General features: G+C 46.0%; 1 protein-coding gene across 2 annotated transcripts in view; it reads right to left on the bottom strand.

The window, feature by feature from the left end:
• Window positions 1-27,318, bottom strand: part of PARN (poly(A)-specific ribonuclease) — a 615,197-nt gene that overhangs the window by 475,484 nt on the left and 112,395 nt on the right. For both annotated transcript variants that reach the window (XM_086941354.1, XM_086941353.1), the window contains exons 8-11: window positions 23,987-24,052; window positions 20,338-20,376; window positions 12,057-12,099; window positions 10,337-10,417 (exon numbers count right to left, since the gene is read on the bottom strand). In XM_086941354.1, coding sequence (XP_086797480.1) covers window positions 10,337-10,417; window positions 12,057-12,099; window positions 20,338-20,376; window positions 23,987-24,052 — 229 coding nt within the window. The remainder of the gene's footprint in view (window positions 1-10,336; window positions 10,418-12,056; window positions 12,100-20,337; window positions 20,377-23,986; window positions 24,053-27,318) is intronic.

Genomic DNA, 27,318 nt, shown 5'->3' with positions numbered 1-27,318 from the left:
AAAAGGCACACCCAAAAACAGAAACCCCCCCCCCTACCCAGAGACTCCAACCACCCCAGTGCACCCCCCCGCCCCCCGATGGTGGCGGCCAGACAACAACCGTTCACGCAGGCACGGATCACGCTTGAAACAGATGTAAGGCACGTACAGTGGGCAGGCATACCGCGGACGGCAACCCACGAGAAAGAAAGCGGACCAGTGGGCCCCATCTGAAAGCAAAATTCTTAAAATTGTTCCTAAAGATATCTGCCATCCGCTCCACACTCAGCAGCCTCCAAAGTCTAGCAAACCAAAGGGAAAGAGCCGGGGCCTCCTTTTTCCATGAGGCAGCCAGAGTGAGTTTGGCCGCTCCCAGGCAGAGCCAAAGGATGTGCTTGTCGGCCCTGGTTTGGTGCTCCAGAAGCGGGTCCTGAAGGCCAAGGAGCACAAAGCCAATGGAATCTGGAACCGGGTAGCCCAGGATCTCCCTAATATGGGAGAGTATCTCCTCCCAGTAGGGGCGTATGATGGGGCAGTCCCACCAGATATGGCGGAAGTCCCCCAAAAGTCCACAGCCCCGCCAACATCTGTCAGAAGCTGAAGGAAAAATCCTTTTCAATCGGGACGGATATAGATACCAATCTAACATGGTTTTCATATGTGCTTCCCTAAGATCGATCGAATGATTAAATGTGTGTAGATCGCGCCAAAGATGTGACCACTCTGCGTCGGAGATGTCTCTCCCCAAGTGCCCTTCCCACAACCCCATGTATCTAGGGTGAGGTGAAACAGCCGTGGTTAACAGCAAATCGTAGAGAAAGGAAATCACCCCCTTCATGGAGGACGTGCGAGTAATGTAGGACTCAAAAGCTGTGGGAGGCCTCGTTGCAGCGTCCCTCACCTCAGGAGACAGTGCCCAATGCAGCAGCTGGGCATGGCGGTATCGTTCAGTTGGTGGCACACCATAATCGCGCATGCAGTTGTGGAAGGTGAGCGGCTCATAGCCATGAAACAGGTGTGTAAGTGCATGGCAGCCTCCCGCCTTCCAACTGTCAAAGGGCCCCTCAACCAGAGCCGGCGGGAATGCAGGATTAAAGTGAATAGGCGTGAAGGGGGAAGGAAAGGAAGTCCACCGCTCGTCATGAGAGATCGAGTCCCAGACCTTCAGAGTGGTGCTAGTAGGAGTGCTAATGTATGCGTTGCGAGGCCGATCCCCTTTCGCCTTCCAGACCAGGTCCCAAATAGAGCGCCCCGCCACACTCCTGTCCATGTGCAACCAATGCTTCTCCGACTCCATTTGAGTCCATTCAGCCAACACCCGGAGTTGTGCCGCTTTATAGTAAAGGAGCATGTCCGGCAGGCCAGCCCCACCCTTCCTCTGAGGTCGGCGAAGCATAAGAAAGAAAAGCCTAGCTCGGCCCACCTGCCAGACGTAACGCAAAATCATAGTTTTCAGTCGCCGAAAGAAACCCCCGTCCAAGGGAATGGGGAGGGCTTGGAACAAGTACAAAAGCTTGGGGAGCAGCGTCATCTTGACGGCATTCACACGCCCAAGCCAAGAAATAAACATAGGTTTCCAGCGAGTCAGCTCCGCCTGTATCTGAGACAGCAGAGGAGGGAAGTTAGCTGCATATAGGGTGGCGACGGAAGAGGTCAGCTGGACCCCAAGGTATTGAATGGAGGAGCCCGCCCAGGCCAGGGGAGTGAGCGGTCGGATGCGCTCTACTTCAGAGGGCGGGAGCGTGAGATTAAGTATGTACGATTTGCCGGTGTTCACCCGAAACCCCGCCACCGCCTCAAATTGGGACAGCACGGCCTGTACCCGCGGGAGGGAGGTCCCGGGGTCAGCTAGCGACAAAAGGACATCGTCAGCGAACAAAGAGATTTTATGCTGTTCCCCCGAAAAGGGGAGGCCCACAATATCCGGATCCTCACGGACCCTAATAGCAAGAGGCTCTATGCTAAGGGCAAAAAGTAAGGGGGATAGGGGGCAGCCCTGCCTCGTGCCTCGAGAATGAGCAAAAAATGGAGAGACATGGCCGTTCACCATGACCGTCGAACGCGGGTCGTGATAGTTGGCCCGGAGCATAGTGATTAACGTGGGGGAAAAGCCGAATGTCTGTAGAGTGCTAAATAGAAAGTTCCAGTCCACCCGGTCGAATGCCTTTTCGGCGTCAAGGCCGAGCAGGACAGCTGGAATCCGAAAGCGTTTGGCCTTCTCAATCAGGTTAATTAGGCGTCTAGTGTTATCGTGGGTCTGGCGACCCTTTATAAAGCCCGATTGATCCGGATGAATGAGGGTTGGCATAAGATCCTTAAGTCGAGCGGCCAAGATAGAAGAATACAACTTAGCATCAATGTTCAGGAGGGCAATGGGTCGATAGGATTCACACCTAGAGAGGTCTTTCCCCGTCTTGGGAATTATCGAAATCATAGCCTCCGCCATAGATCCCGAGGTGTGGCCCTCATCCCTCATGGTGTTGAAGAGGAGCACCAAACGGTCCCCCAACTCGGACGCGAACGTCTGATAAAAGGTGGTTGTATAGCCGTCCGGGCCCGGTGCTTTATGCGGTTTGAGAGACCGAATGGCAGAGAGTACCTCCTCCCTAGTAATCGGGGCCTCCAGAAGGTCATTCCACTCCTTGGAGACCTGCGGTAGCGCCAGGTTCTCCAGATATGCTCGTTGGGCGGACGGCACCAAGCGGTCCGCCGAGTACAGAGCAGCATAGAAGTCACCAAAGAGCGCTGCCTTATCCGCGTCCTTGTGTTCTACGACCCCGAAGGGGTTCCGAATACCACCCACATATTCTCTTTCACGTTTATCACGGAGCTGCCGTGTTAAGTGCTTCCCCACTTTATTGCCCTGCGCGTAGGAGAGGCGCCGTAAGCGCAGAAGAGTATATTCTGCTCGGTTATTATAATGCGCCCTGAGCTTCCCTCGTACCGCCGCTAAAGGACGAAGCGTCCTTCTAGAAGGATTCTGCTTATGTGCAGTTTCCAACGTGGTCAGCTCCGCCTCCAGCGCCTCCCTCTCTTCCCGCCGAAGCCTATTCAGGGCGGAGTTCAGAGGAATGCATGTACCACGTGTCGACGCCTTGAAGGCGTCCCCTTAGGTAAAGATCGAGGTGTCGCCAGTCTTATTCAGCTCAAAGAACTCCCTAATGGCCGCCCGAAGCTTCTTGCAGGATTCCTCATCTCGCGTGAGGGATGCCGGGAAATACCATTTGCGATGAGGGGACGAATCAGGGGCCCAATTCAAGCACGTCGCCAAAAGGCTATGATCCGAAACTGAAAGTGGAAAAATGTTGCTATCACGCAGGTCACCCTGTAAAGATTGATGCACAAAAATATGGTTGAGGCAAGAGTATGTGTGGTGAACATGTGAATAGAACGTGTAATCCCTAGTGCGGGGGTGGAGGGAGCGCCAGCTATTGATAAGACCCAGACTTAACAAAGTGTCACGCAGCTCCGGGGAAAAGAGACCCGTCTCAGTCCTCTGTTGATGTGAACAATCAAAATCTTTATCCCAAACCAAGTTGAAATCCCCCAGCACAATCAACGCTCCCTCCTTAAAGTCCCCAATCAAGAGAGTCTCAAGGAACCCATACTGTCCCGTATTTGGAGCATAGACCACCACCCATGTGCAAAGTTTACCCATGAGCATCCCCTTCACCATCAACCACCTCCCGTCCTTGTCCCCCCGCACCCCCATAGGTTGAAACTGAAGGGCAGATCGGAATAAAAGTGCCACCCCACGGGGCTTAGTAGTGGCAGATGATTTATAAATCAGGGGATACTGCCTGTGCTTGAGCCTGGATTCATCTTTGCGAGCCAAATGAGTCTCCTGCAGGCCCACCACATCCAGCTGATGATCTAGAATATATTTCCAAATCTTTTGACGCTTCTGAGGTGAGTTAAGTCAAGTCAAGTCAGATAATTTATATAGCGCACTACATACCCAGAGGGTCCCAAGGCGCTTAGAGAGGGGAGGGGGATTACTTGTCAAATATCCACGTTTTAAGCTGTTATCTAAATGCTAGGTGGTTCTGGGTAAGGCGAAGGTAAGCGGGGAGTGAGTTCCATGTTTTAGCAGCCAGGTATGAGAAGGATCTGCCGCCCATGGTGGTCTTGTTGATGCGAGGTACAGTGGCGAGGGCTTGGCTGGAAGAGCGTAGTTGGCGGGAGGGGGTGTAGAAGGACAGTCGTGAGTTGAGGCATTCTGGTCCGATGTCGTAGAGTGATTTGTGTGCGTGGGTTAGCAGTCGGAAAGTGATCCTCTTATTGACGGGTAGCCAGTGGAGGTCCTTAAGGTGACCGGAGATGTGTTCGTTGCGTGGGATGTCTAATATGATCCTGGCTGAGGCGTTTTGGATTCGTTGGAGTTTCTTCTGGAGTTTGGTGGTAATGCCTGCGTAGAGGGTGTTTCCGTAGTCTAGTCGGCTCGTGACCAGAGCATGGGTGACTGTTTTCCTTGTTTCGGTGGGGATCCAGCGAAATGTTTTTCTCAGCATGCGAAGAATGTTGAAGCAGGAAGAGGATACGGCGCTGACTTGTTTGTTCATTGAGAGTGAAGAGTCCAGTATGATGCCTAAGTTCCGTGCATGGTCTGTCGGGATGGGTGCCTTTCCGAGTGCTTCCGGCCACCAGGAGTCGTCCCATGCAGAGGGGGATGTACCTAAGATGAGGACTTCTGTTTTGTCTGAGTTCAGTTTCAGACGGCTTTGTTTCATCCATTCGGCAACTTCTTTCATTCCTTCGTGTAGGTTAGTTTTGGCGGTGCTGGGGTCATTGGTGAGAGAAAGGATTAGTTGAGTGTCATCCGCGTAGGAGATGATGTTGAGGTTGTGTTGGCGGGCGATGGTCGCGAGGGGGCTCATGTATACGTTGAAGAGGGTGGGGCTGAGTGAGGATCCTTGTGGTACGCCACAGATGACTTCAGTGGCCTCGGACTTGAATGGTGGGAGGCGGACTTTCTGAGTTCTTCCGGTGAGGAACGAGGTGATCCATTCAAGTGCTTTTCCTTGGATTCCGATGTTATTGAGGCGTTGTAAAAGGGTGCTGTGGCAGACTGTCAAATGCTGCAGAGAGGTCGAGGAGGATGAGGGCGACTGTGTCTCCATTGTCCAGTAGAGTTCGAATGTCGTCTGTTGCTGCGATGAGGGCGGTCTCAGTGCTGTGTTTTGCTCGGAAGCCAGATTGTGAGGCGTCGAGGGATTTGTTGGCTTCGAGGAAGGCGGCGAGTTGGTTGTTGACAGCTTTCTCGATGACTTTGGCCGGGAATGGAAGGAACGAGATGGGGCGGTAATTTTTGAGTTCGGTGGGGTCCGCTGTGGGTTTCTTCAGAAGGGCGGTGAGTTCAGCGTGTTTCCAGTCTTCCGGGAAGGTGGCGGAGTTGAGGGAGCTGTTGATGACGTCTCGGAGGTGTGGTGCTATGACGGAGTCTGCTTTGTTGAAGATGTGGTGAGGACATGGGTCTGTGGGGGATCCTGAGTGGATGGAATTCATCAGGCGGATTGTGTCCTCAGTGGAGATTGGGTTCCAGTCGTTAAGGGTGTTCATGGGGGGAGAATGTTCAGCACAAGGTAGGGTGGGTTGGTTTCCGGGTTGGTTGTCGAAGCTGTTGTGGATGTCTGCAATCTTGTTGTGGAAGAATGAGGCTAGGGAGTCGCAGAGGGCTTGAGAGGGGGTGATGTCGTTGGAGTTGGCCGAGGGATTGGAAAATTCCTTGACGATGTTGAAAAGTTCCTTGCTGTTGTGGGCGTTGTTGTCTAGTCGATCCTTGAATGCTGTTTTCTTGGCCTTTCGGATTAGTTGGTGGTGAGTGCGGGTGGCGTTTTTGAAGGCGTCCTTGGTGCTAGTAGTTGGGTCTTTTTTCCAGGCCTTTTCGAGGGAGCGGCAGAGTTTCTTGGACTTCTTAAGATCATCGTTAAACCATGAGGCCTTTTTGCTGGCAGGTTTGTTTTGACGTTTCTTCAGTGGTGCTAAGGTGTCGGCGGTGTTGGATAACCATAGGGTGAGGTTGGCGGCGGCTTCGTTTGCGTTAGAAGAGTGGGCTGGGGTGTTTAGAAGGAGCGATGCGGAGATCTTGTCTGTGGTGATTTTGTTCCAGTTTCTTTGCAGAGTTGGTTGGAGGTTGTTGGTGGGTTTTGGTTTGTTGTAGGTGAAGTGAACGCAGCTGTGGTCAGTCCAGAGGAGCTCCGTAGTGTGGCTGAAGGAGACATGATTGCTGGAGGTGAAGATGGGGTCGAGTGTGTGACCTGCGATGTGGGTGGGCGATGTTACCAGTTGTTTAAGTCCGAGGTTGGTTAGATTGTCCAAGAGGGTGGTGGTGTTGCGGTCGTTGATCTTTTCAAGGTGAAAATTGAGGTCTCCTAGAAGGATGTAGTCTTTGGAGGGGAGCGCGTGAGGAGTGATGAAGTCCGTGATGTCTTCACTGAATTTTGCGCGGGGTCCTGGTGGTCTGTAGAGGAGGGTGCCTCTAAGTGTGGTCTTGGGGTCGATGAGGATCTGGAAGTGAAGGTGTTCAGAGTTGGCGAGGTTAGCGTCAGAGCTGGTTGAGATGCGGATTGATTTCTTATGGACGATGGCGATTCCTCCTCCTGTGTGGCCGGTACGGTCCTTGCGTGTGATCTTATAGTCTTCTGGGATGGCAATGGTGATGTCTGGGGCGGAGGAGGCGTTCATCCATGTTTCTGTAAGGAAGGCGACGTCCGGAGAGATGGTGTCTAGTAGATTCCATAGGTCAATGGCGTGTCTGTGGACCGATCGGGTGTTGAGAAGGATGCACTGTAGGTGGTTGGGGTCGGGATTCTGTGGAGTGGTCGTAGTGGAGTAAATGTCGGAGCCGCTGAATTTGCAGGAGTAGCATGAGAAAGGTCCATGGGTGTGTCCAGGAACTGCTTGGACGCAGTTGGGGGCGCGACCGGGGTTAAAGGCTAGGAGGGAGGCGGCATCGTAGGTAATGCGGGAGGGCTGGGCAGCTCGAGGGGCAGGGGGTCTGGCGCTGGGCGCGGTCCTGGCGCGGACGGGCGTAGACGGGCTTACCTTTGGCGCACCTTCGGCGTGTACGTAGCGCGTGGACGCTGCGCGTGGGGGCATCAGGCATTAATGGGCAGTGGAGGGGGCGGAGCGTGGGAGGGTCAGCTGGGAGGCGGGATCAGAGAGGCGGGTCAGGGGAGAGAGAACAACACAAGATGGAGGGCGAAAGTGAAACTACGAGCAGCAGCGAGGGCACAACACAATGCTCGTAAACAGGCAGCCAAAGGCTCTAAATTCCAGCACAATACCTCTGCTACAGCGTAATTCTAGGACTCTCAACCTTGGAGCACAACACAGCTAAGAAGTGCACGTTATGAGCACAGAGCGCCAAACACAATTGAAGTACCAGGATTCTAAAGCGCCAGGCGGTAATCAGCTTCGAAGCGCTAATGCTGACTTTTAAATAAACGCGGTAAGCTTTACAGGCAATGAGGCACAGAGCGAGATGTATAAAATTCAACTACAGCAAGCACAATTCAATTTTGGTAAATGGAGTACTGAGAGCGCAGCGCGACTAATTGCTTCAGAACGCGATGATTTAATCAATAACTATACCAGGCGCCGTCAGGAATACTCGGCTGCGAAGGGCTTCAGCTGCGATGCAGGTGATGTTAATCAAAATAATCTGGCAGGAGAGCGTGAGGGAGCAACCGTTCAGGAAGGAATCCCGGCGGTCACAGCTAGGTACGGGCTGGGGAGAGACTGTTCTTCGTGTGTGGGAGGGTCAGCTGGGAGGCGGGATCAGAGAGGCGGGTCAGGGGAGAGAGAACAACACAAGATGGAGGGCGAAAGTGAAACTACAAGCAGCAGCGAGGGCACAACACAATGCTCGTATGCTCGTATGCTCGCACAATGCCTTTAACGTTCCAAGAGCCTATCGTAACAGGCAACATCGAGACCAACCTCCCCACCCAGCGCTGCCAGTAATGCAACCCAACTCTAGAGACAAACCAGACACCACAGCCACACCAGGTCCCAGTCCACCACCACCGGGGTCCATCCCCAACAAGCCCATCGGAGCCCCCAGGAGTCTCAAAAACAAACCATAAAGAAAGGAAAACGAAAAGTAGAGAAAGAACAATGAAAGTCAGACATGACCGTAAGGGTCGGGGGTAGAAGACCCAGGTAATGCCCCCCCCGATTCCAGGGCCGGGGTAACCCTCCATTGGAGAAAAGTCCCACAGAGTACCTGAGGTGGTAGAGCCCTCCGGCCCCCACTGGCCGCTGATGATGGGGCCTAAGCCGCCGAGGAGCTGTCCACTCGGCTCGATTCAGTCACCTGGGCCACCGAGGCCAAAGCATCTCCCCTCTCAGTCTGGCTCGCTGACGGGGAAGGCCCCTCCGCTGTGCGCTGTCGGCCCGCTCTCTGCCAAGGCGGGGATCGGGAGCGGCGACGCCTTCTCGGTGAGGCAGTAGCGTCCGCCGAAGCAGATGTTTCCTCCATTCCCAGCAAGTCCCTGGCGGCCGCCACAGTACGCACTTGCGCCAGTCTATTCTGCCATCGGAAGATTAGCCGAAAGGGGTGACCCCAGGAGTAGGACACCCCGTGTTCCCTCAGGAAAGCCGTGACTGGGCGAAAGTCCCGTCGCTTCTGCAGGGTGGAGGCCGCCAGGTCCTGAAAGAGTTGGGGGCTGTGTCCACGGAAAGACAAATTGTTAGTGTCTCTCGCCTTCCGCAGGATCATCTCCTTCAGCTGAAAGTCGTGGACACAAGCCAGGATGTCGGGGGCGGCGAGCGCGCGCCACGCGGCAGGCCCACCCGATGTACCCTGTCCAGCTTGACTTCATCGCGATCGTCCTCCGCCAAGATGTGTAGAAAGAGAGCCTCCACATATTCCCGCAGATTCCCACCGTCTGCATCCGAAGGCACCGCTCTAATTCGAATGTTATTGCGACGGGACCGGTTTTCCAGATCCTCGCAGTGGGTCTGAAGATCCAGATTCTGCTCACGAAGCTGGAGCAGGTCCTGCTGTAGCTGATGGACATCCCCACTGAGGCCCAAGTCATGGTCCTCCAGGGTAGCTACACGCTCGCCAATGCCATCCACATCACGACTGACTTCACGGAGGTCGGAGGCCAGTTGCGCTTTCAGTTACGTGATACCCTCCTTGATGCAGGAAAAAAGCTCGATCAGGAAAGCCTTCGTGACCGGGCCGTCAGCGTCGTCCTTGGTCGGTGACTTGCTAGGGCCAGGGGGCGAACCAGACGCCCCCTTCCCTGGACCTTCCTTCCCCGGTTTATTCAGGCGAGTCCTCGTCGACATGGTGCGATGTCCCAATGCCGAAGATAGGAGGCAAGATGGCACCCCCTCTCCGCTCGTTCTCCGCTGACGCTGTCCAGCAAGGCCCCAGACAGGACGGCGCCTCCTTGTCACCTCCGTACGGCGATAGTTGCCGGCTGGGCCACTGGAACCACAGGCGGGCTCGTCACAGCGCCAATGTAGGGGACACGCACAGAAGAGCTTCACTCGGTCGCCAGCCAAAGTCTCGAGTCCCCTCTCGCCAAGGGTCGAAGCCGCCCAGACAAAGCCCCGTAGGCCGCTCCGGAGCAAGTGCGTCACCAAAGTAACACCTCGGCCAAGTCCGCCGTCCCGTGTCGTAGCTCGACGGGAGAAGGGACAAACCAATGCAGGGCGCCTCAGGAGACCCAGGAGAGTCAAAGCCGGGGCTGAAATCGCCCCAAAACCGCTAAACAAAGCTATGAAGGGCTCGGGGTGCCGGAGGAGCTCGCAGACACGTCTTACTCCGTCGCCATCTTGGCCACGCCCTCCTTCAAACCTTTTTTATAATAGTTTGAAATCATTTTAGATTAAATAAAATGCAACAAGGATCATAGCAACACGGGACCTAGTTCATTCATCTTTTCTGAAGCACCAAAACAAGCAAGAACCTAATTCATATTGAGACACATTACAACTATCACACATTTTGTTCTCCTATCCCTACTTTCAGTCTGTATTTTAATCTCATTTTATCTCCCAACTCATTCACCATTCATGACTTGTACTCCTATTTGGTTTAATTCTAACTGTATTAGGGAGCAATAATCAAACATCCATACTTGCTTTTGTTTTTGGAACACTCAAATCCCATGTGTTCCTTTGGTGATTCTTTAAATTTGCTAAAGACCAAGGAAAATATTTATTGAAAAGAAGACTGAACTTATTTTAGTGCCTTGTATTCCGTAACATTTACCAAACAATTTTCCCATTTTAACAGAGTGCATCAATGCACTTAATAATCCTCACTGTACCCACATGGAATTCAATAGTAATACACTTGCTTTGTAAATATTTTACTTTCAAACCCCACAACACATACCTGTTCTCTTGCTTGCCTCTGTTGCTCTTTCCTTTTACGTTCTTCTTCATCAACCTTACTAATAATGATGTAGCGTTCATTCTAAATGAAAACAGCTGTGTTAGTTATCACATAAATGAATTACATAGTGAAAAAGAAAAGTTTGATTGCTCTAATTAGCAAATCAAGTTTGTAGAACTAGTGGTGTGAGACAAGGATTACTCTGGTGCTATGCTTGAATAAGCTGGGTATCGAGTTAAAGAATTCAGCTTCAGTGTACCAACTGTGACAGTTGAATTGTTAAGTATGGGATTGCTTCTGGTCCCCTCAGAACAGCTGTACGTTAGGCAAAGTCGATAGGTATGGCATGGTTCGTTTGCAAGGATGTACAGGTGGGGGAGCGATCCCCTCAGTCTCAAAATGAATAAGCTTCTTCCAGTTCCTATTGCTTTTACTGCAGTGATATCCTCTGGCTGATCCAGGGAGAGGGAGACCGTATTTTACAGGTTGTTCCTACTCTTACCAAATAATCATATACTTTTGGACATAGAAAATGTGTAGATCAACAATTATGGAATGTGCAATGAAAGAGCACTGCCAGTGATCAAACAAGCAGTACCGCTAGTTGCTGATTCACACTGGAATCAAACTACACTAGAGATTCCCTTTAGCTTCACATTTACAAGTGTATCTCATAATCATGCCAATGTAGAAGAGGTGGCTTTAAACAGAACTGTGAGCCTCAAATGGAACTGGACCATTAGGTTGCCCAAAAGAAAAATGTAACTTTGTGACTGCCCACAACTATCATACCATAAAAATTGACCATGTTGCTGCACTTAACCAAGTCCAACAAATACAAATCACAAAATATACATGTAACATTAACATCCAAAAATCCCAACACAAAATGTATGGTTGACATTAACAGATTTTCAATTGAGAAGTAGCATTTTTATCACCATAAGGGTCTCTTATAGATTTCCATAAAATGTGCCCTCTTGCCCCACAGTAACCTGCGACCGAATAGTTACACCACTAGGCTTACCATGTAACTTTATGAACAGAAAACAAAAAAGCAGTCCATGCATTAAGTTCTACATGAAAAAGCAATTGGGTCACTGAGACACAACAATGCTCACCTATACTCTAAGAAACCAGCTGCTTAGTCAGGTTTTCTACCTTAGGTGAGCTACTTTGCTTCCTTCAATACAGGGCATAGTAGCAGATCTATCAGGCTTATCCAGCTCAGAATTCAGCAAGGCAACAGGACTTTTAGAAGGATTGCCTGTGGTGGTGGTCACTACCAGTAAATGTGCCTTACATAGAATGCTATTGGGTCACCAATAGAGATCTCTTTCAATACTTGGCGACTATGATCAATTTGAAATGCAACCATAGTTCAGGAAGGCAATATGACTGCCAAATTCAGTGTCTATAAATCACATGACTGTAGAGGATGATAAAACCACGGAGATTAAGACCTTGGGGAACTTAGCTTCCCAACATTCCAATCAATTGCTTATGCAAAAAACAGTTCCACATTCGTTTTAGAAATTAAATAAACATGAAAAAGTATGAAATTACCTAATGCGAGACTACGAAAATGTGTTGCATCTACAGATATCTAATGAAGGAATTGGAGAGGACCCAGCTCTGGGACATTGGAGATGTGTTGTAATAGCACAATCACACTTGCAGTCACAATATATGATGCATTCATGCTTTGACAGGGGCTTACCTTCTCAGATTCTACTGTCTCTACATGGAGGCCTTTGGAATATCTAAATTACAAAAAATAAGCTTTGTTATGTACTTGTCAATGTGATTTTTAAAGGAAATATATTTGACATCAATTTTAAGCATCGCTGAAGGACAAATTTAACTGTGTTGATACATATAATTGCAATAAACTAAAACTAAGATGTTCATCAAGTATTAAACATTCACCCTCCCTCCAGGCAGCAGACGAGAAAAAAAAAATGTTTTGAAGAACCCATTGTCACATGGCCATGGGGACATTGTTGTTTTCTTTAAGTTAGCATGAGCACGCTGCAGATTGCCTGCTGCTTTGCACACGTTACAAGACTATTTTTGCAACTGTCTTTATAGCCGTTTTTACATGAGCGTTTTCACATGTGTGAGCATTTTCACATGTGTGAACATCACTGTGTTCACACTCTGCAGGTTCCTGAGACTTTGTCTGAACATTGTGAGCAAGGTCGAACAATGCCCCTTGTTATTTTGTTCTGGCCAGGCCTTAGCACCTATACAAAACATACAAATGCAGCTGTTTGGGACAATACACTTTTTTCTTATTGGAATACACAAATAGGTAGCACACACTTCGTCAGGGACCTTTCCAGCGAGATAGCACCTGTGATGTAGATCTACCATCTTTAGGCCAAGGTATGGTGACTGCAGACAAAGCCCAGAGATCTTTAATATATAATCCTTCTTCTATGCAAGGGGAGGGTGGTAATGTTATACTGTCTTTTCATAATAACATCTCCTTTCATGATTTAGGGACTAACTGCTATGCTGACCATATTTGTATTATGTATTTTTCTACTTGATGTGGCACGTATACTGCATATTAGTGCACGTTAGTTAAAATAAACATTTTAAACTTGTTAGTGTCTGTCGCATCTTATTGTGGACAAGTACAAGAGTGCGAGCAAAAGGGTTCGTCTTACAGCTTCTCATTTCATGTGTGTGTCTTACAACCGCAATTCCTGAGAGATTCAGGAGTGTTGTGTTCTGGGGTGTCTAATCATTTGTTTCTCTGAGTGAGTAGGAGAGCAAGTGAGACTATAGCTAGTTGGTCCTGGGCTCATGGGTACTAAGGTGGTAGGATGACTCTTTCCCTATGCACTAAGGCTCCATAATCCTGCGCATAATCCTGTGTTTGTGCAGAATCCCTGCAACACACTGGTTGATCTTTTACTGCAACACCACTTTTGGGATGGAGAAGTCCCTTGCAGCTGCAACAATATCTTGATCCCCGTAACTGATTTTTTGGTCAGGGGCAAACATGGATCATGTGGGTGTGCCATGACCTAGGCCTGTCTGAAAAGTATTACTCAGACCAGGCGGGCACCCTCATAAGTGGTAATGGGCTACTGCCCTTATCAAAGCTTTAAGTAGCAAGAGCGCGGTGGGGGGCATACAGTGTTTTAGTAATGATTATCAATAGTGAGAAAAGGCCTGTTTACCTGTGTCACTAAAGTGGGTGCCATTGGTGTCAAGTTCCACTGCTGTGTGCTTAACTCACCCATTGCCTACACGGGTTAGCATGTAAAGCAGTAAAGCACACAGGTACATGCTGTAATGGTATAATTCATGGGAGCCTTTGGATTCCATATTGGAAGCCCAGAGTCTTGAGGGAGGCATATGGAGGATCTACCCAGTCAGATTTGTGGATTGCTATATTCCTGCGAGTTGGGTGGGAAACACAGGGGGGGCAGGCTCTTCAAAACAGTTTTTTGATTTTGAAAATGTCGCTAGTCAGTGGGCCGTGGAACTTCCCGGGAAGAAAATGGACCTTGAGTAGGCTTGGAGCCTGTCTAACCTTTTGAGACAGACAGGCCGATATCTTATCATATACCAGTGAGGAGGACATTCAGGTGTGATCCACAACTGACTCCTGGCCTGAGTTGTGGGGCTATCTGGGTTGGAGTTACTCCCACTATGACAGTCTGCATTCTTGGTAAATGACAGAATAGAAGAGTGGGCAATTAAAAGCCCACACCCCCTGCAACACGAACTTCAAAGCATGAGACACTAAATCACGTGTCTGGAAACGGGTCATAAAAAGAGAAGCTGTAAGCTCCCAAATTAACAGGAGTCAGACAACCAGCCCGGGCTATACTTCGATGTGGAGAACTCAGCAAGAGTTCTTTTGGCTTGTGTGACCTGGACTGGGGATAATGGATGCCAGTCTCCCGGCTGCCTGAGATGACATCACACAGGGAAATCAAGTGCACCTGACCTTGAACCCAAGCCATCTTTGCCTGCCAGCCGAGCCTAGAGGATCCTGTGAGGAGGAGGAGTGAGCTTGGAGGGAGTTATGTCCAGTGGGTAATCTGGCAAGTGGATCTCGTAGCAAGATGTGAGAAATTTGCTGCTGTACCAACTATTATACAATTACCCCTGTGCAGAATGTCGACAATCCTACGTGGGCAGTGGGAGACCCCCTCATGAAGAGAGCTTCTGTTAAACCGAGCAGTCCGGTATTCATGTGCAGACTAAAGTAGGTGACCTTGTGTGACAGCTTGGATGGATCAGTTGAGAAAACTAAATCACTATTAGCGACTTTTGGGGGGATGTAAGCAAGATCTCCGTAATTACAATGCTTCCACCACTTTAGTTATTCAGCTTTATCCTGATTGGCTGCTTGAGTATTGAAGGAAAAGAGGATATATAATAGCCATTCACTCCATTGCATGTTTTAAGAAGTGAATAGAAAGCGGATCTTGTATACCATGAACCCCTCCCATGCTCATGATAAGGTCAGATCGTCATGAGGCACAGTTGAGCTGTGCTTATGGCGAGCTGACCTTGTCATGAAACTATAGTATTCAAGCATTTTCAGCACAGGAGGGGAAAACCCCTAGCATCCAAGGTGTTAAAAATGGGCTTCACTTAGAAACTTCATTATGACCAAAATATAGCAATATTTGCTTTAGGATGTAGAACACAACTATCTCTAATAATCAGCAGAGCACTTAATTAAAAACGTGTACTGCAACACAAGCAGTCAAATAGGAGGCCTCTATTTTGAGCAGTAGGTGCATGTAAAGTTGGTAAAATCAAGGTGCAATGCATGGTCAGTACACAATCTGGGAAACTAGAAAGCCCAAGGAATTGCCATTTTACATGTTTAGATTGAAATATTAACAGTTTCTAACGTTACGGAATTATACATGTCATTCTATGGTTACAACTTCAGGCACAGGTATACCAAGTGATTAGTCCCAGCGAATAGGGGTGGGGCCCTTTTTAAAATAATCATAAGTATCATCTCCAGATATTTTAACAAACAAATAGCTCAAAACTGAAATGAACTACCACAGCAGATTCAGAATATAACAGCAAGACCTATGGGTGGAACCCATCATCAGGCTATGAACTCCCAGTAAATTAAGATGCCCACGAACCTGGCTGAATGCCAGCAGACTAAAAATAAATAAATTAAAAACTCTGCACCAGCAAACAGACAGTACAGATCAACTAAACAAAACAATGTAAGCAAACCGCTGGTGAACCACGTTAACAAGAGTTTGCTATCTATCTAAACGAGACCGTATCAGATCATAATCCTGAGGACCCCAAAATCACTGGAGATTCAAAATAGTGATTCAGGGAGAGTGACTGAGATCCCGAAACGACCTGAGCTATTGTGGTGTCTCTTGCCAAAATAACTCAATAAATTGCCACTAGTTTGCCTCTTTATCCTCCTTACGTGAACAGAAGTGGAGGTAAAAGTTCATTCAAATAGGTATCTTCAACTGGAAAGACGGACCGATTCCAACATAATCAAGCTGTTTAGGTTGCCTGCCTCCCTCACGTTCCCTAAGCACAATCACTTTTTGGGTGGTGGTTCTCATCGAGCTGTTTCTTTTTAGGTCTCGGCTAAGCGCGCGGAAGCGCGTTCTCGCCGAGAAACTATTGTCGGCGGGTGTGCTTCCCAGGAGACAGACACTCCTGGCCGCGCAAGCCGATTCCAAACTGGCACGCGACGCGCTCGCCGTGGCGGTCTCCTGGGAAGCGCAAACACACGCACACCTCCTCCTGCACGCAGGCGCACACACGCACACAGACACCCCCCCCCACACAATCGCACACAGAGACACACACACACACACACAGAGACACTCCCCCCCGCAGTCGCACACAGAGACACACACACACACACAGAGACACTCCCCCCACAGTCGCACACAGAGACACACACACAGAGACACACACACAGAGACACACACACGCACCCCCCAAGGCCCACTTACCGTCAATCCAGTGTTCTGTCGCCTCTGCGGGGCTTTCCCTCAGGCATGGGAGCCAGAGTCACCACTGCTCCTCGGACCAGGAACTCCGTGGGCTTCGCGCACAAGACGGAAGTCCCGCCCCCACGCTAGGTTTCGTTTTCAAGTGCGCGCGCACATATTTATTTATTTAAGGGCCCCGTTTCATTTTAAAGTGAGTTGTGAGTCTTCGCAGGGCAGATACGGGTTGATGTTTTTCTGCCGAGGCCAGGTTACACTTTGTCAGTGATGTTGAGACTAGGCATGTTGATATTTGTGGACTGTAATTAAAAACCATGACATTCTTGTAATGGGCAGTACCAGGTATAGAGGGGCAATGGCACGTTCGGCCATGTGGGAGGGGTGTGAGCTCTGGACAGGCACTTTCGCCCGACTAATGTGTATGCCCCTTGAGGGGCAGTGTGTGACTTTGTGGGGCAAGCGAACACGGGGGCAGGGGATGGCCGGTACAGGCACCAGCGGATGGCATTTTAGGCAGCATTGAGAGTCCCTGGGGAGCCGCTGATCGGCGGCGCTGGCACAACAAGCCGGACGCAAGTTCCATCAGCTGGTATGGTAGCTTCCGCGGGTTTTCAAGGGGTGAGAGCCCAACCGACCCCGGCATCAGTGCCGAGGGTCGGGTCCTCAGCATGGCCAGGCGGGTGTTTGCCGAGCGGCGGAAAGCCACGCCACCCCCTCCCCCCCACAGTGGAACAATAGCCCTCCCCCAGCAGTTTGCATAGGGGTTGGGGGCGTGACATGCGGGGAAGTGGGAGAGCGACGGGCCTTGCTGCTCCGCCTCCACGGGTGACTGCCTTCTCACTTCAGTTCACGTGAGGCGGCTCTAGATCTCCGCTATGTTGGGTTAGGTTACAGCGGAAAGACTGATTTCTATAGGGTTCCTGCAATTTAAGATAATGGAACGCGGGGATGGTCGAATGGTGAGATGCCGACAGCGTGACTCTTGCGCTGGGTAAGTTCAAATGCCGTCGCGGGCGCAAGAGTAGATGCCGGCCGTGCAGTTACATGGTCCTTTCCTGGTCCTGCGTTCAGGGGCAGGCAGCGGGGCCTCATGTACAGAGGTAGCCACCGTTTTTTTTTGTTTTTTTTATTGTCAGACTTCCCCTTCCACAACCTGCCCTGCACCCACTCCCCCCTTCAGCCCCCCGTGCGCCCCGCCATAGTGGACAACCCGTAGCCTAATGAAGTAGGGGGATCAGCCCCAGGCGTGTGGATTAAATAACACCCCGTTTGACTTCCTGGGCTTCGGGCGCAGACGTGTTGCTGCTCTTCTGGGTTTTGTACAGCAGCATTTGTCCTACTACAATTTTCGACTTGCTTTTGTTTTACTGGTTTTCCTGTGCCTTGGCTTCTGAGCACATTAGCATATTAAGCAATATTTTTATTTTCATGTAGCTTATTACCCTTTAGTGTAGTCGGTAAGGTTCTCCTGCGGTAAATAATTTTTTTAATCAGCATGCTTATAGCAAGCAAGACTAGCACTCTATATTACTGCCAACTTTGCTTAGCATAAGCAACAGCTAACCATTCACAAACAATGTTTATATACCTATTGCAAATTAAAAAAAAAATTAATGCAAAGCATTGTCATTTACAATGCCAGTAACTCAAACTTTAATGCTAAGAGACCTATTGCATTGTAAATGCTTGTTTTTAATGTGGATAATGTAAAAATATAGATTTAAGCAACAAAAAAATTGATTAGAATGTTTTGAATTATGTTTGCAGCCAAATATTAATTGTGCAAATAAGATTCACAATTTCTAGAGAGCAAGCAATGTTTTATTTAAAACAGCCAGAGGGATGCTTTTATTTGCACTAGAATGTCCAACATAATAGGCAGTTTTTTTTGTCATGTGCAGGAGCTGGATTTGAAATTTGCGCTGGGTTCTTAATTCAATTCCTTGGCCACTATATCACATGCAATGTCAAAGAAAAATTCACCACCTTCCCATAGTGTTGCTTTGTCTTTTTATTAGAGAATTTTAGGCATATACAGAAACAATTATAAAAATTGCATCAATTCACTGCATTAGGTACTTCAGAACATTAAGCACGGAGGAAAGAAAGAATAAAGGAAATAAGTCGAAAAAGTGGATAAGAAATTATTCAATATAAAAACAGCTACCAACATATTTCTATAAATATCCTGTGGGTCTGCTTTCTTTTAAACAGTGGCGGTGAAAACTAATTCATAGGAATGACATATCTATGCCAATCACCCGCTCATTCATAGTGGGTCCGATTACCCCATTCTCGTGTATGATTAAATGTGCCATGACGATCACAATATAAACAATCTCTATGCTCGAGATGGGCACACTCATTTCAGTAACAAACATAATATTTCGGCCAAAATAATAGCAGTAGTGAGTTTCTTGTAAAGAAAGTTTACGATGTTAAACAGTTTTTAATTAGTGCAGCTTGAATCAACCTCAACACTTTTTTTAACTGGCCAAGTAAAAGCATCCTCGATTTCCTTCGGGTTCATTGTTTTCACTAATTTAGCAGACCATCTATCAGCTAGAACTGCCAGATCTCCCTCCGCTTAACTTGTCATAACAGTATATAAATCTCGAATAGGGAATTTCTGTTTATCAGTGTATTTGTTCTACAAAATCAGATCTATCAAAGCATAAATCACTTTTATTGCGATTAAAGTAATCGCTTATTTGTAAGAATTTGAAGAAACTTTGGGTAGAGTTGTAAATCAGAAAAAGCCCGAAATATGCGCCCGGAAAAAAACTGTCCTACTGTCATAAGGGAATTTCTATTCCACTGCCGGAGGACAGAATCATGGATTAGTTAGAAAGGTTAAGCCCTTTTCTCAGTGAAAAGAGTGAATGTGATGTCCCACTGCACCCCAAAAATAAATTTTGTAATCATTTAGTGTCCATCTACCCATTTGCAGAAGTAAATTAATAACATCTAATTGATCTGCTAGCTCTTTTGTATCCCAACAGAATACTACCAAAGGCTAAGTCTAGCTGCTCCAAGAAAGAATTTGGAACCCGCACGGAAACTGCACAAAACAAAAAAATAGGGGGAGAATTTTTATTCTATCCATATTGCACCATCCAATAATACTCACTGGTAAGCAATGCCAGTGGCGCATTTTAGTAATGCTTGCATAAAGCAAATCCTCGTAGTTTAAACCAATATCACTGACAATTCAAGATCTTAATTTTTAAATATACAGCCACTTTGGTCATGGATTTATCAGTTTAGTCTAGCTTATAGTTAAGAATAATTGGAGTTTTATGGGTAATTAATTTATACCTGGAAATATAGGCATATTGGGCATCCTCTGCCTCAATGTGGGATGGCAGTAAGAAAGTTTACAGAGTAAAGTGCCACATCACTGCCATAAGCCGTAATCTTCACTTCGTCCTCATTTAGATCTATTGGAATTATAGGCTTGTAATGATTAATAAGGAGTAAATAATGTTCTAAGCCGATGTCGAACAATGCATGTCCATCTATTAAATTTGAAAGATAGCAGTATTTATGAAGTAGCAGTATTTTTGCAACAGGATATTCAGATGTTACTATTCGATTAATGAATCTTTTTCCAATACCAAAATGCTTCAAGACGCTCAGCAAATGGGCCATAAAACTATCAAAACCCTTATAGGCATACATGAGCATCATAGAAATTGGCTTGCATAAGATATTGCCAGCATCATACAAAGAAATATTATTGTATGTATGGCAGAGTCATGCCCAGGAATAAAGCCATGTTGTAGGCTGAAAACTGTTCTAATGCCAAGTGATAGGTTGCTATCCTTAAAAACATGTCACCAAATGACTCCATCTAAAGGTTGACATTTGCACCGAAAGGTGCTTAATAAAATAAAAATGTCCACATTATTCAAGTGCGCTGGGTTCTATGGCAACATCATGTAGTGCTTTTTCAGACCAAGGAGTGTTAAAATGCATAACTATTTATCACCCATTAACGCATCATGTTCTACTTACTTCCAGTTCATTGTCTGATATATAAGCTTCCTTTGGTATCTTTAAAAGGAAAAGAAAATTGAGGAAGGTTAAGTTATTTGGTATACAACTATAAGTACAGAATATTCTACACTGAGGAATGCATTGCAAGAGGCACACTATAAATGAAAAGGTTGATATGTAATTGTAACAAGTCATTCACTACATCAATGGTTGCTTATCTTGAGAATTGGTGTACAAGAGTAATGAGAATTCCCTGATCCTTATGTATTTGAGAAAAAAATGCTACACAATTAAAGAAAAAAAGCCTTGAAGAGATTATTTCAATCACATAATCTTCACATTTACAAAATACATTGATGGCTCAAAGCATTCCTCATCTCAACATTGATTCAATCTTATAAATGTTTTGCAAGTAAATAAAGATAAACATGTTTGTTTATTCACTATCTTTTCTCTAGTTTTTTTCTCTAGCCTTGACCAGTCACCGGCAATTAAATGAACCTCATTTGCAGCGGACGTCATCCTTTATGCAACTCATTCAATGGCTAATAATACTGAACAGATGTTAACTAATGCAGGTCAAGTTTATAAGACATTCAAATTCAGTTTATCGTAGGTCATTCAAATGAACACAAAAAGCCAGCTTTCAATTTTCACCTCAGTAGAAAAGGAGAAAAGAATCTTGCCTATCCAGGCCTAGATGAACGAAGGGAAACCAAATTGTCTCCCAAAATTGGTTCCTTTTTATGGTCTGGCTTGACCGCACAGCTGTCAACAGACAATTATGTGAGTGTCTTCATGAGAGGGGCTATGGTTCCATCTACATGTTAGGATTCAGGAGCATCTGTTTTGATTGGGCATAATTTGTGTTTTTCCACAAAAAAGTGATTGCACTTCGCACAGCTGTGATCCTTTTGTTTATTTATCAAGCTGCATGAGCTTGAACTTTTAGGGGCACACATGCCATTGCAATGTTATTCAAGTCTCTTAAACATCTAGATAATTGATGCGTTTCTCTGAAGCAGCAGAACAGATGGCAGGAGGGCAATCAACGCACAAGCATTTTTAGGTCTGGCTTGACAGTGCATTCATAAGCCAGACCTATTTGGCATGGTCAATGCATGTTTAATTTAATTGGTTTCCTAAGATGAATCTGGGGTGAACACTGTTGTAGTATGAAAGTCCACAAGAGTCCAGGTAGTAGTTCCAAGTTGTAGTTTATTAGATGGTTCAGATACAGAGGTGATAAGGTAAGTAGCCAAGGTAGGCCAGTAAGTAAGTTGGTATGAAGGCCCCAACAGGAGCAGCTTCCCAGCTGCTCTGCCTGAAGTCAACTGACTCACATGAGTGACCCACATTCTGTGACATCATAAAATTCTAAATGTAATCAGGCTGGACAAAGAGGAAAGGCAGGGTGAAAAAGAGGAAGACAAGAAATGACATTACAACAAGCGCCTTACATTTACTACTTCTGTTCTTCTCATCACTGGGTTCCTTTGACAGAGAATCAACCTATTCTACTTTTTTTGGCACTGTGTAAAGATAATCACCAGATCTTTGCACAGAACAATTGAAAGGGTCTGGTGTTAAGTCTGAGATCTCTCCAATGAGTAAGGTCAATGTGCAGGTTGGTGTCCAAAATACATATTTATTACTAAGTATAGTAGCAAAAGGTAACAATTAGTTTTTTTAAGTTAGTCAAACTCTTAAATTGCTACTGGGATAATTACATTTCAAGTTTTTAAATGTAATTGTAAAGGTTATGTAGGCCCCTGAAAGTAGATTTGAACTAGTACTTTCCCTGCTCCACCCTTACTCCTCCACCTACTGCTCTTCCTCTCTAACCCTGTGCACAGTGGCTTGTTGACTAGTCATTCTATTAAGAAACTAGCTAAGGCCGAAGGGCTGAATTAAACAGCAACTGAGATAAGTCAGAAATCAGCTCCTGTAAGGTTGCTCTCGCATTCAAAGAAGATTTCAAACTAGATTAAGAATCTCAGGAGTACATTGGGCAAGATGTGACATGACAGATTTTGAAGAATTAATTATGCAGTCTTCCCACCTGGTGAAAACCTTTGCATGATTAAATGTCCACATGATCACTATACCATTTCTTTCCTCCAAAGGGATAGTGTGCAAGCTGAGTACCTGCTTATCCAATACCACAAGAAAATACAAGGGTGTTCCCGGCCTTGCCACATAGGAAAGGTTCTCAAAACGTGCTTGTCACAACAGCAGTTTTGTCTAGGAGTCTACGGTCTGGAAGATGCTGCAAAACAGTTGGATGAGACTACCTCCAAAAATAGGAGGTTTTTTTTGTGTAGTGATTTTTTATGGCTTTATCCCTTTTTCTACTCAACCCATCAGACCATCATATTCTCACTCTTGCATTTATGAAGGTAGAAATTTCACCACATGGGTACAGCCTCCAAATTCACAAAAACAAAATTCTACACACTCGGAGCTTGTGATCCAAGTTATGCAACTTACTACTGCAAACTGGAGTTTTTGTACACAAGTCTTCGAATCAGACCCACTAGCTGGTGCCTAGCAGGCTCGGGTGTGTGAAACCCTGCAGCCAGTGAGAACAAAGTTAGGGAGGAGAAATAAGCCAAACATCTTGTAGCTTTTACATTTATTTGTGCATACATTTTACATTAGATTATTTTTTTTAAAGTAAAACCACAAAAGATAGTGTGGTTTTGGAATTGAAATTTGAATTTACTTCTCAATACTAGTCCTATTTGTACTTCTCCTCGTGCTGTTTTCCCTTCTTCCGATTTGTTATTCCAAGGCCTAGTACATGGAACCATTCAGCCAGAATTAGGACTGCAGTTCTTGAGGACGTTGCACTCTTTGCACATTTAAATATTTGAGTATGCAGGGACGCATGCCCATTTCTAGAATGCAGTGGCAGTATTCTTTGTTGCCACACGCCAATAGTCATCTGTTCACATCCGCTAGGCTCTATTTTTGTAAAATCCAGTAGATCTTGCACTTTTTTGCGACACAGATGTTCCATGTAATGTAACAATAAACAGACATTGAAGAGTAGTGACTTTGTATGTCTGGCATGGGGGTCCATCGGTCAGTCATAGAACCTAAAATAGCCACATTGATAAAAATAAATAAAGTTGGATAGTAATGGTCTAGTTAGTGCTAAATAAATTCAGAGACTTCCCATTGCCTGTCCGAGAATTCTGGATAAGCATTTGAGATTGTGACTGCAGTAATACAAACATACAAAATAATACATACAAACATTGTACTTCTCTTACATTCCTTTAAGTTGAATAGCCGGAAGAAGGAACACCATTTAGAAATAAATTTCACAGCATGATCTTACTGGCAGATCATATAACTAAATATATCGAACACATTGCTCTGCCTAGCCATGTTTTTCTTTGCTTTATACAACATGGGTTTTCCATTAGATTTAGTTTTCCTTTCAATTTTTTATTTTTTAAGTACACCTTCACCGGACTGAAGATTAAGTGAGTGCTATTATTTACTATAGCAAGAAATAAAAATTAAATGCTTAATCTTTTACCCAAACAATAAATATTTAATTACACTGTGAAACAATGCCAACATCCAAAATACACCCAGAAGAGGTTGCAGAAAAAACAGCAGCATTGTTGGCCTGTATAGACTGTAGTAAACATACCCTGTGCATGGTTCCAAATCCAGCGTCTTTTTCTCTTCATTTTTTAACAAATCTTCTACCTTCTCACTGATGATAAAACCAATATTCAAGTTAGTAACATGAATTGTGCTCACACTTAACCAGAGACATGAATTGCTGAGCATGATGTGCTTTGCATTTACTTATATAAAACTGGATCATGATTCTTGAATGTATGCTCGCGCTGTAAAGACAAGCACGAGCAAGACACTTGAAAAAGTCTTCCAAAACTGCCTACAGGACTGAGTGGCTACAGAAGCTTTTATTAGCCAGGCAGGCATCAGAAATATCACTGGTACAGTCGACCAGGCAAAACAGCTCTATACATTGTGAAAAGTATAGCCAGCGAAATAGGGGTCCCTATACTTGAAATTTGTGGATTTAAGATCGGTGTTTGATCTGGACAATGGGTATCAATTGGGGTCTTCCTAATTCTCCAAGGTCTCCAACAATCCTTGACCACTATTAGTCAGGCCCTCCATTTAGACAACTGCTAGAGTGCCGTATAGGTTAGATGGGAGTGTATCATGAGCTTTTCGATCTTGTTAAGCATGCAACAGGAGTGTGTCTTGGCACTTCCTACTCGTTGGTCTGTTCCTAAATGATGCGGGAGTGGATTTAGCTAGCTTAAACTTAATAAAACTAATGATCTAGTACCAATTGTCTTGTTTGCAAAGGATACCATTCTGCTTGTCTAACAGTACTATAAATGCGTAAAGTAATTGGCGGCTTTACAGAATAAAGTGAAGTAGTTTTACATTTTCTATTTTAACTGGTTTGTATACCTGTTATGCTGAGAGAAATAAAGATGAATTCCTTTAAGTAAGGCTTTATTGCATTTTATCAAAGTTAAAATCACAACAGTGGTAACTACCCAAATGTTTCCTCCCCGAATTCCAAGCCCTTTCCAAACCCCTTTTCCCCCTCCAACTCCGCCCACCTGAGTAATTCATTTAGCTGGGTTAAGGAATATAAATTAAAAGTTCAATATTAAACTGCCAGCCATTGACTTCATTAGAGATCCTTTAAATGTCTTTGTTAGTAGCAAAGCAGGAGTGCAGTTGTGATTCTTCTAGAATTCCAAATGCTATTAGTCTTCATGTCACTCTAATTCTCGAAAGCTCCTGGCGAAGCACTGCCATAGCACCCCCATTGTTACGTAAACTCCTGTTCCTTCCCTTCCGCACTGCATTTTTCTAAATGTTCTCTATTGCTTGGATCCAGACTCCACTCACCCAGGCAATCTCTGTCAGGAACCCCGCTGTGTCACATAGCTAGGACACATTGTTTGGCTGCTAGGAAGATGACCTCAGGACATTTTGCGAATTAGGATCCAGCGACTTCTTTAATCGTTTTGAGAATATATTGCAAAAATGGCCCTCGTTTAGAACCTGGGTACGCAAGCCCTTTTCTCCAAATAGCCATCAACACTGGGCCTCATGGGCACTGCCTATGGCCTTCATTCTAACAGAGTTATAGTCAAAGTGCAGTATTTTCAAGTGGGTTTCTTTACCGCCAACATGGCTAGCTATGGTGCCCTCCTGTGATTATGTGGCCCCACTTGTCATCTCCTATTGTAAAGCCAAGCTCTCGCTCCCCTGCATCCTAATAAGGTAGGCTTTCCCCTAGCGATAATTCATTCAGTAGTCCATTTAGCTAAGAAACACCTCACTTTTCTTCAGTCAAGATATAGGAGGTATGTGGAGTAAGGGCTCCAACAATCGCTTTATATGTAGTTGTAATACTCAATGCCTCACATGAAACCATCTAAAGCTTGCCAAAGGCAGCATCCTTCCTTAAGTAGCTCAAATTGTTTCATTTATCCTCCTTCACACATCTTCCACTGTTCCGCCCATGCTCTCCCACCAATGGTGGAATACTTTCCTATCTCATCCCCTGGAAAAATATTTCCCCAAATCAGAATGAAAGAAGAGGGGGGAAGGTGGATAACCCTTTCTGTAGTTCTATTCTACCCCAATACTCGGTAGTTCAAGGTAGTGATTGGGGAATATTTTGAATCCGCTTTTCTGTCAGATTAAGGAGTCCATGGGATCTCGTAGTCCTCCCCTACTAAGAGTCATGCACCAGCCTTTGTCTGTATCCAGCTGAGGACAAAGCAGAGGTGGGTCACATAACAGTTCAGGAGATTGGGCATTCCTATACCTCCCTGTGCGACGCACAACATACATTTTCAGACCTTTTTAATTCTACCACAGAAAGAACATGCACTTAAGCTGGAGCTCATTTATATAGTATTTTGCAATGTGAAGAGGGAGAGTTTGGTAGAGAAAGAATTTTTCAGCAGAGGGTCTGATAATCACCTAAGCCAGGAGAGAGTCTTGGTCTTCCAGCATGGGAGTTCAGTTTGCACAGAAGCTTTATAGGTTACACAGGCTGTGCTCCTTACTGACAATTATGGCTCTCCACAAGTCAAGGCCTAAGAACTGGATCTTTGTAGTGAACCAATGCAGAGACAACAGCTGTTAGAGAGCTAGGGTGAAGACATTAAGACCTGCAGGCTTCGACAAGTTGACCTTATTGCCCAATACTTTCCTTAATTCTTCTAGCTCTAACAAGCAAAGGGAGTGACTATCAGATCGTTTAGGGAACTAGTCATCCATGACCATTGCTAATTTAAACTTCTCACTTCCAAAGCAGACACCTTGGATTAACAAGTTGTGGTGGATCCTCTATGTCAAGGTATATAAAGGTGGGAAAAAGGATATGCGAATAGGAGACCGTCTTGTATAGTCTACCGCTCTATGGGGAACCACAATGATTTCATCCCATTGACTCCCACACATGCTTGTGGGGCTTTGTAACTCCATCATCCACCCCTGAAATACCTCTTCCTAACTGTCTGCTCCAAATATCTTCTATGAACCCCCAACCTACTATGTCAAACAATGTATTGGTCTACACAGAGGTCAGGGACCACATTCCTTCTACCCTTGTTACCTTGGTCACCGAGGTGTAGGGCCTACTTGGTATTATCACTGGCCTGCCTTCTGGCGAGAAAGCCAGATCGGTCAGGGTGGATGACATCCCTGATGGTTAGGTAGATTAAATTCTTCCTGATTTTGGTGACTATTTTGGCTTATGTGTTGAGGAGTGCGATCGGCCTTTAACAGGCATAATGATCTCAGGATTTGCCCAGCTTTAGGATCATGGCTATCTGGAACTCTATTGTTGTAGGTGTTACTCTTTTACCTTAGATTATTCTGTGAAAGACCTCAGCAAGAACAGGGTAGTGAGTATATTTAGGTAATCAATGACTTCCGGGTCTACCAACAAGATTGATGTGGTGGTGCCGC

The sequence above is a fragment of the Lissotriton vulgaris genome, chromosome 10 (assembly GCF_964263255.1).
Source record: "Lissotriton vulgaris chromosome 10, aLisVul1.2, whole genome shotgun sequence".
NCBI classification, from domain to species: Eukaryota; Metazoa; Chordata; class Amphibia; order Caudata; family Salamandridae; genus Lissotriton; species Lissotriton vulgaris.
The sequence above is the reverse complement of the archived record's forward strand: the minus strand, read 5'-3'. Positions and strand labels throughout refer to the sequence as shown.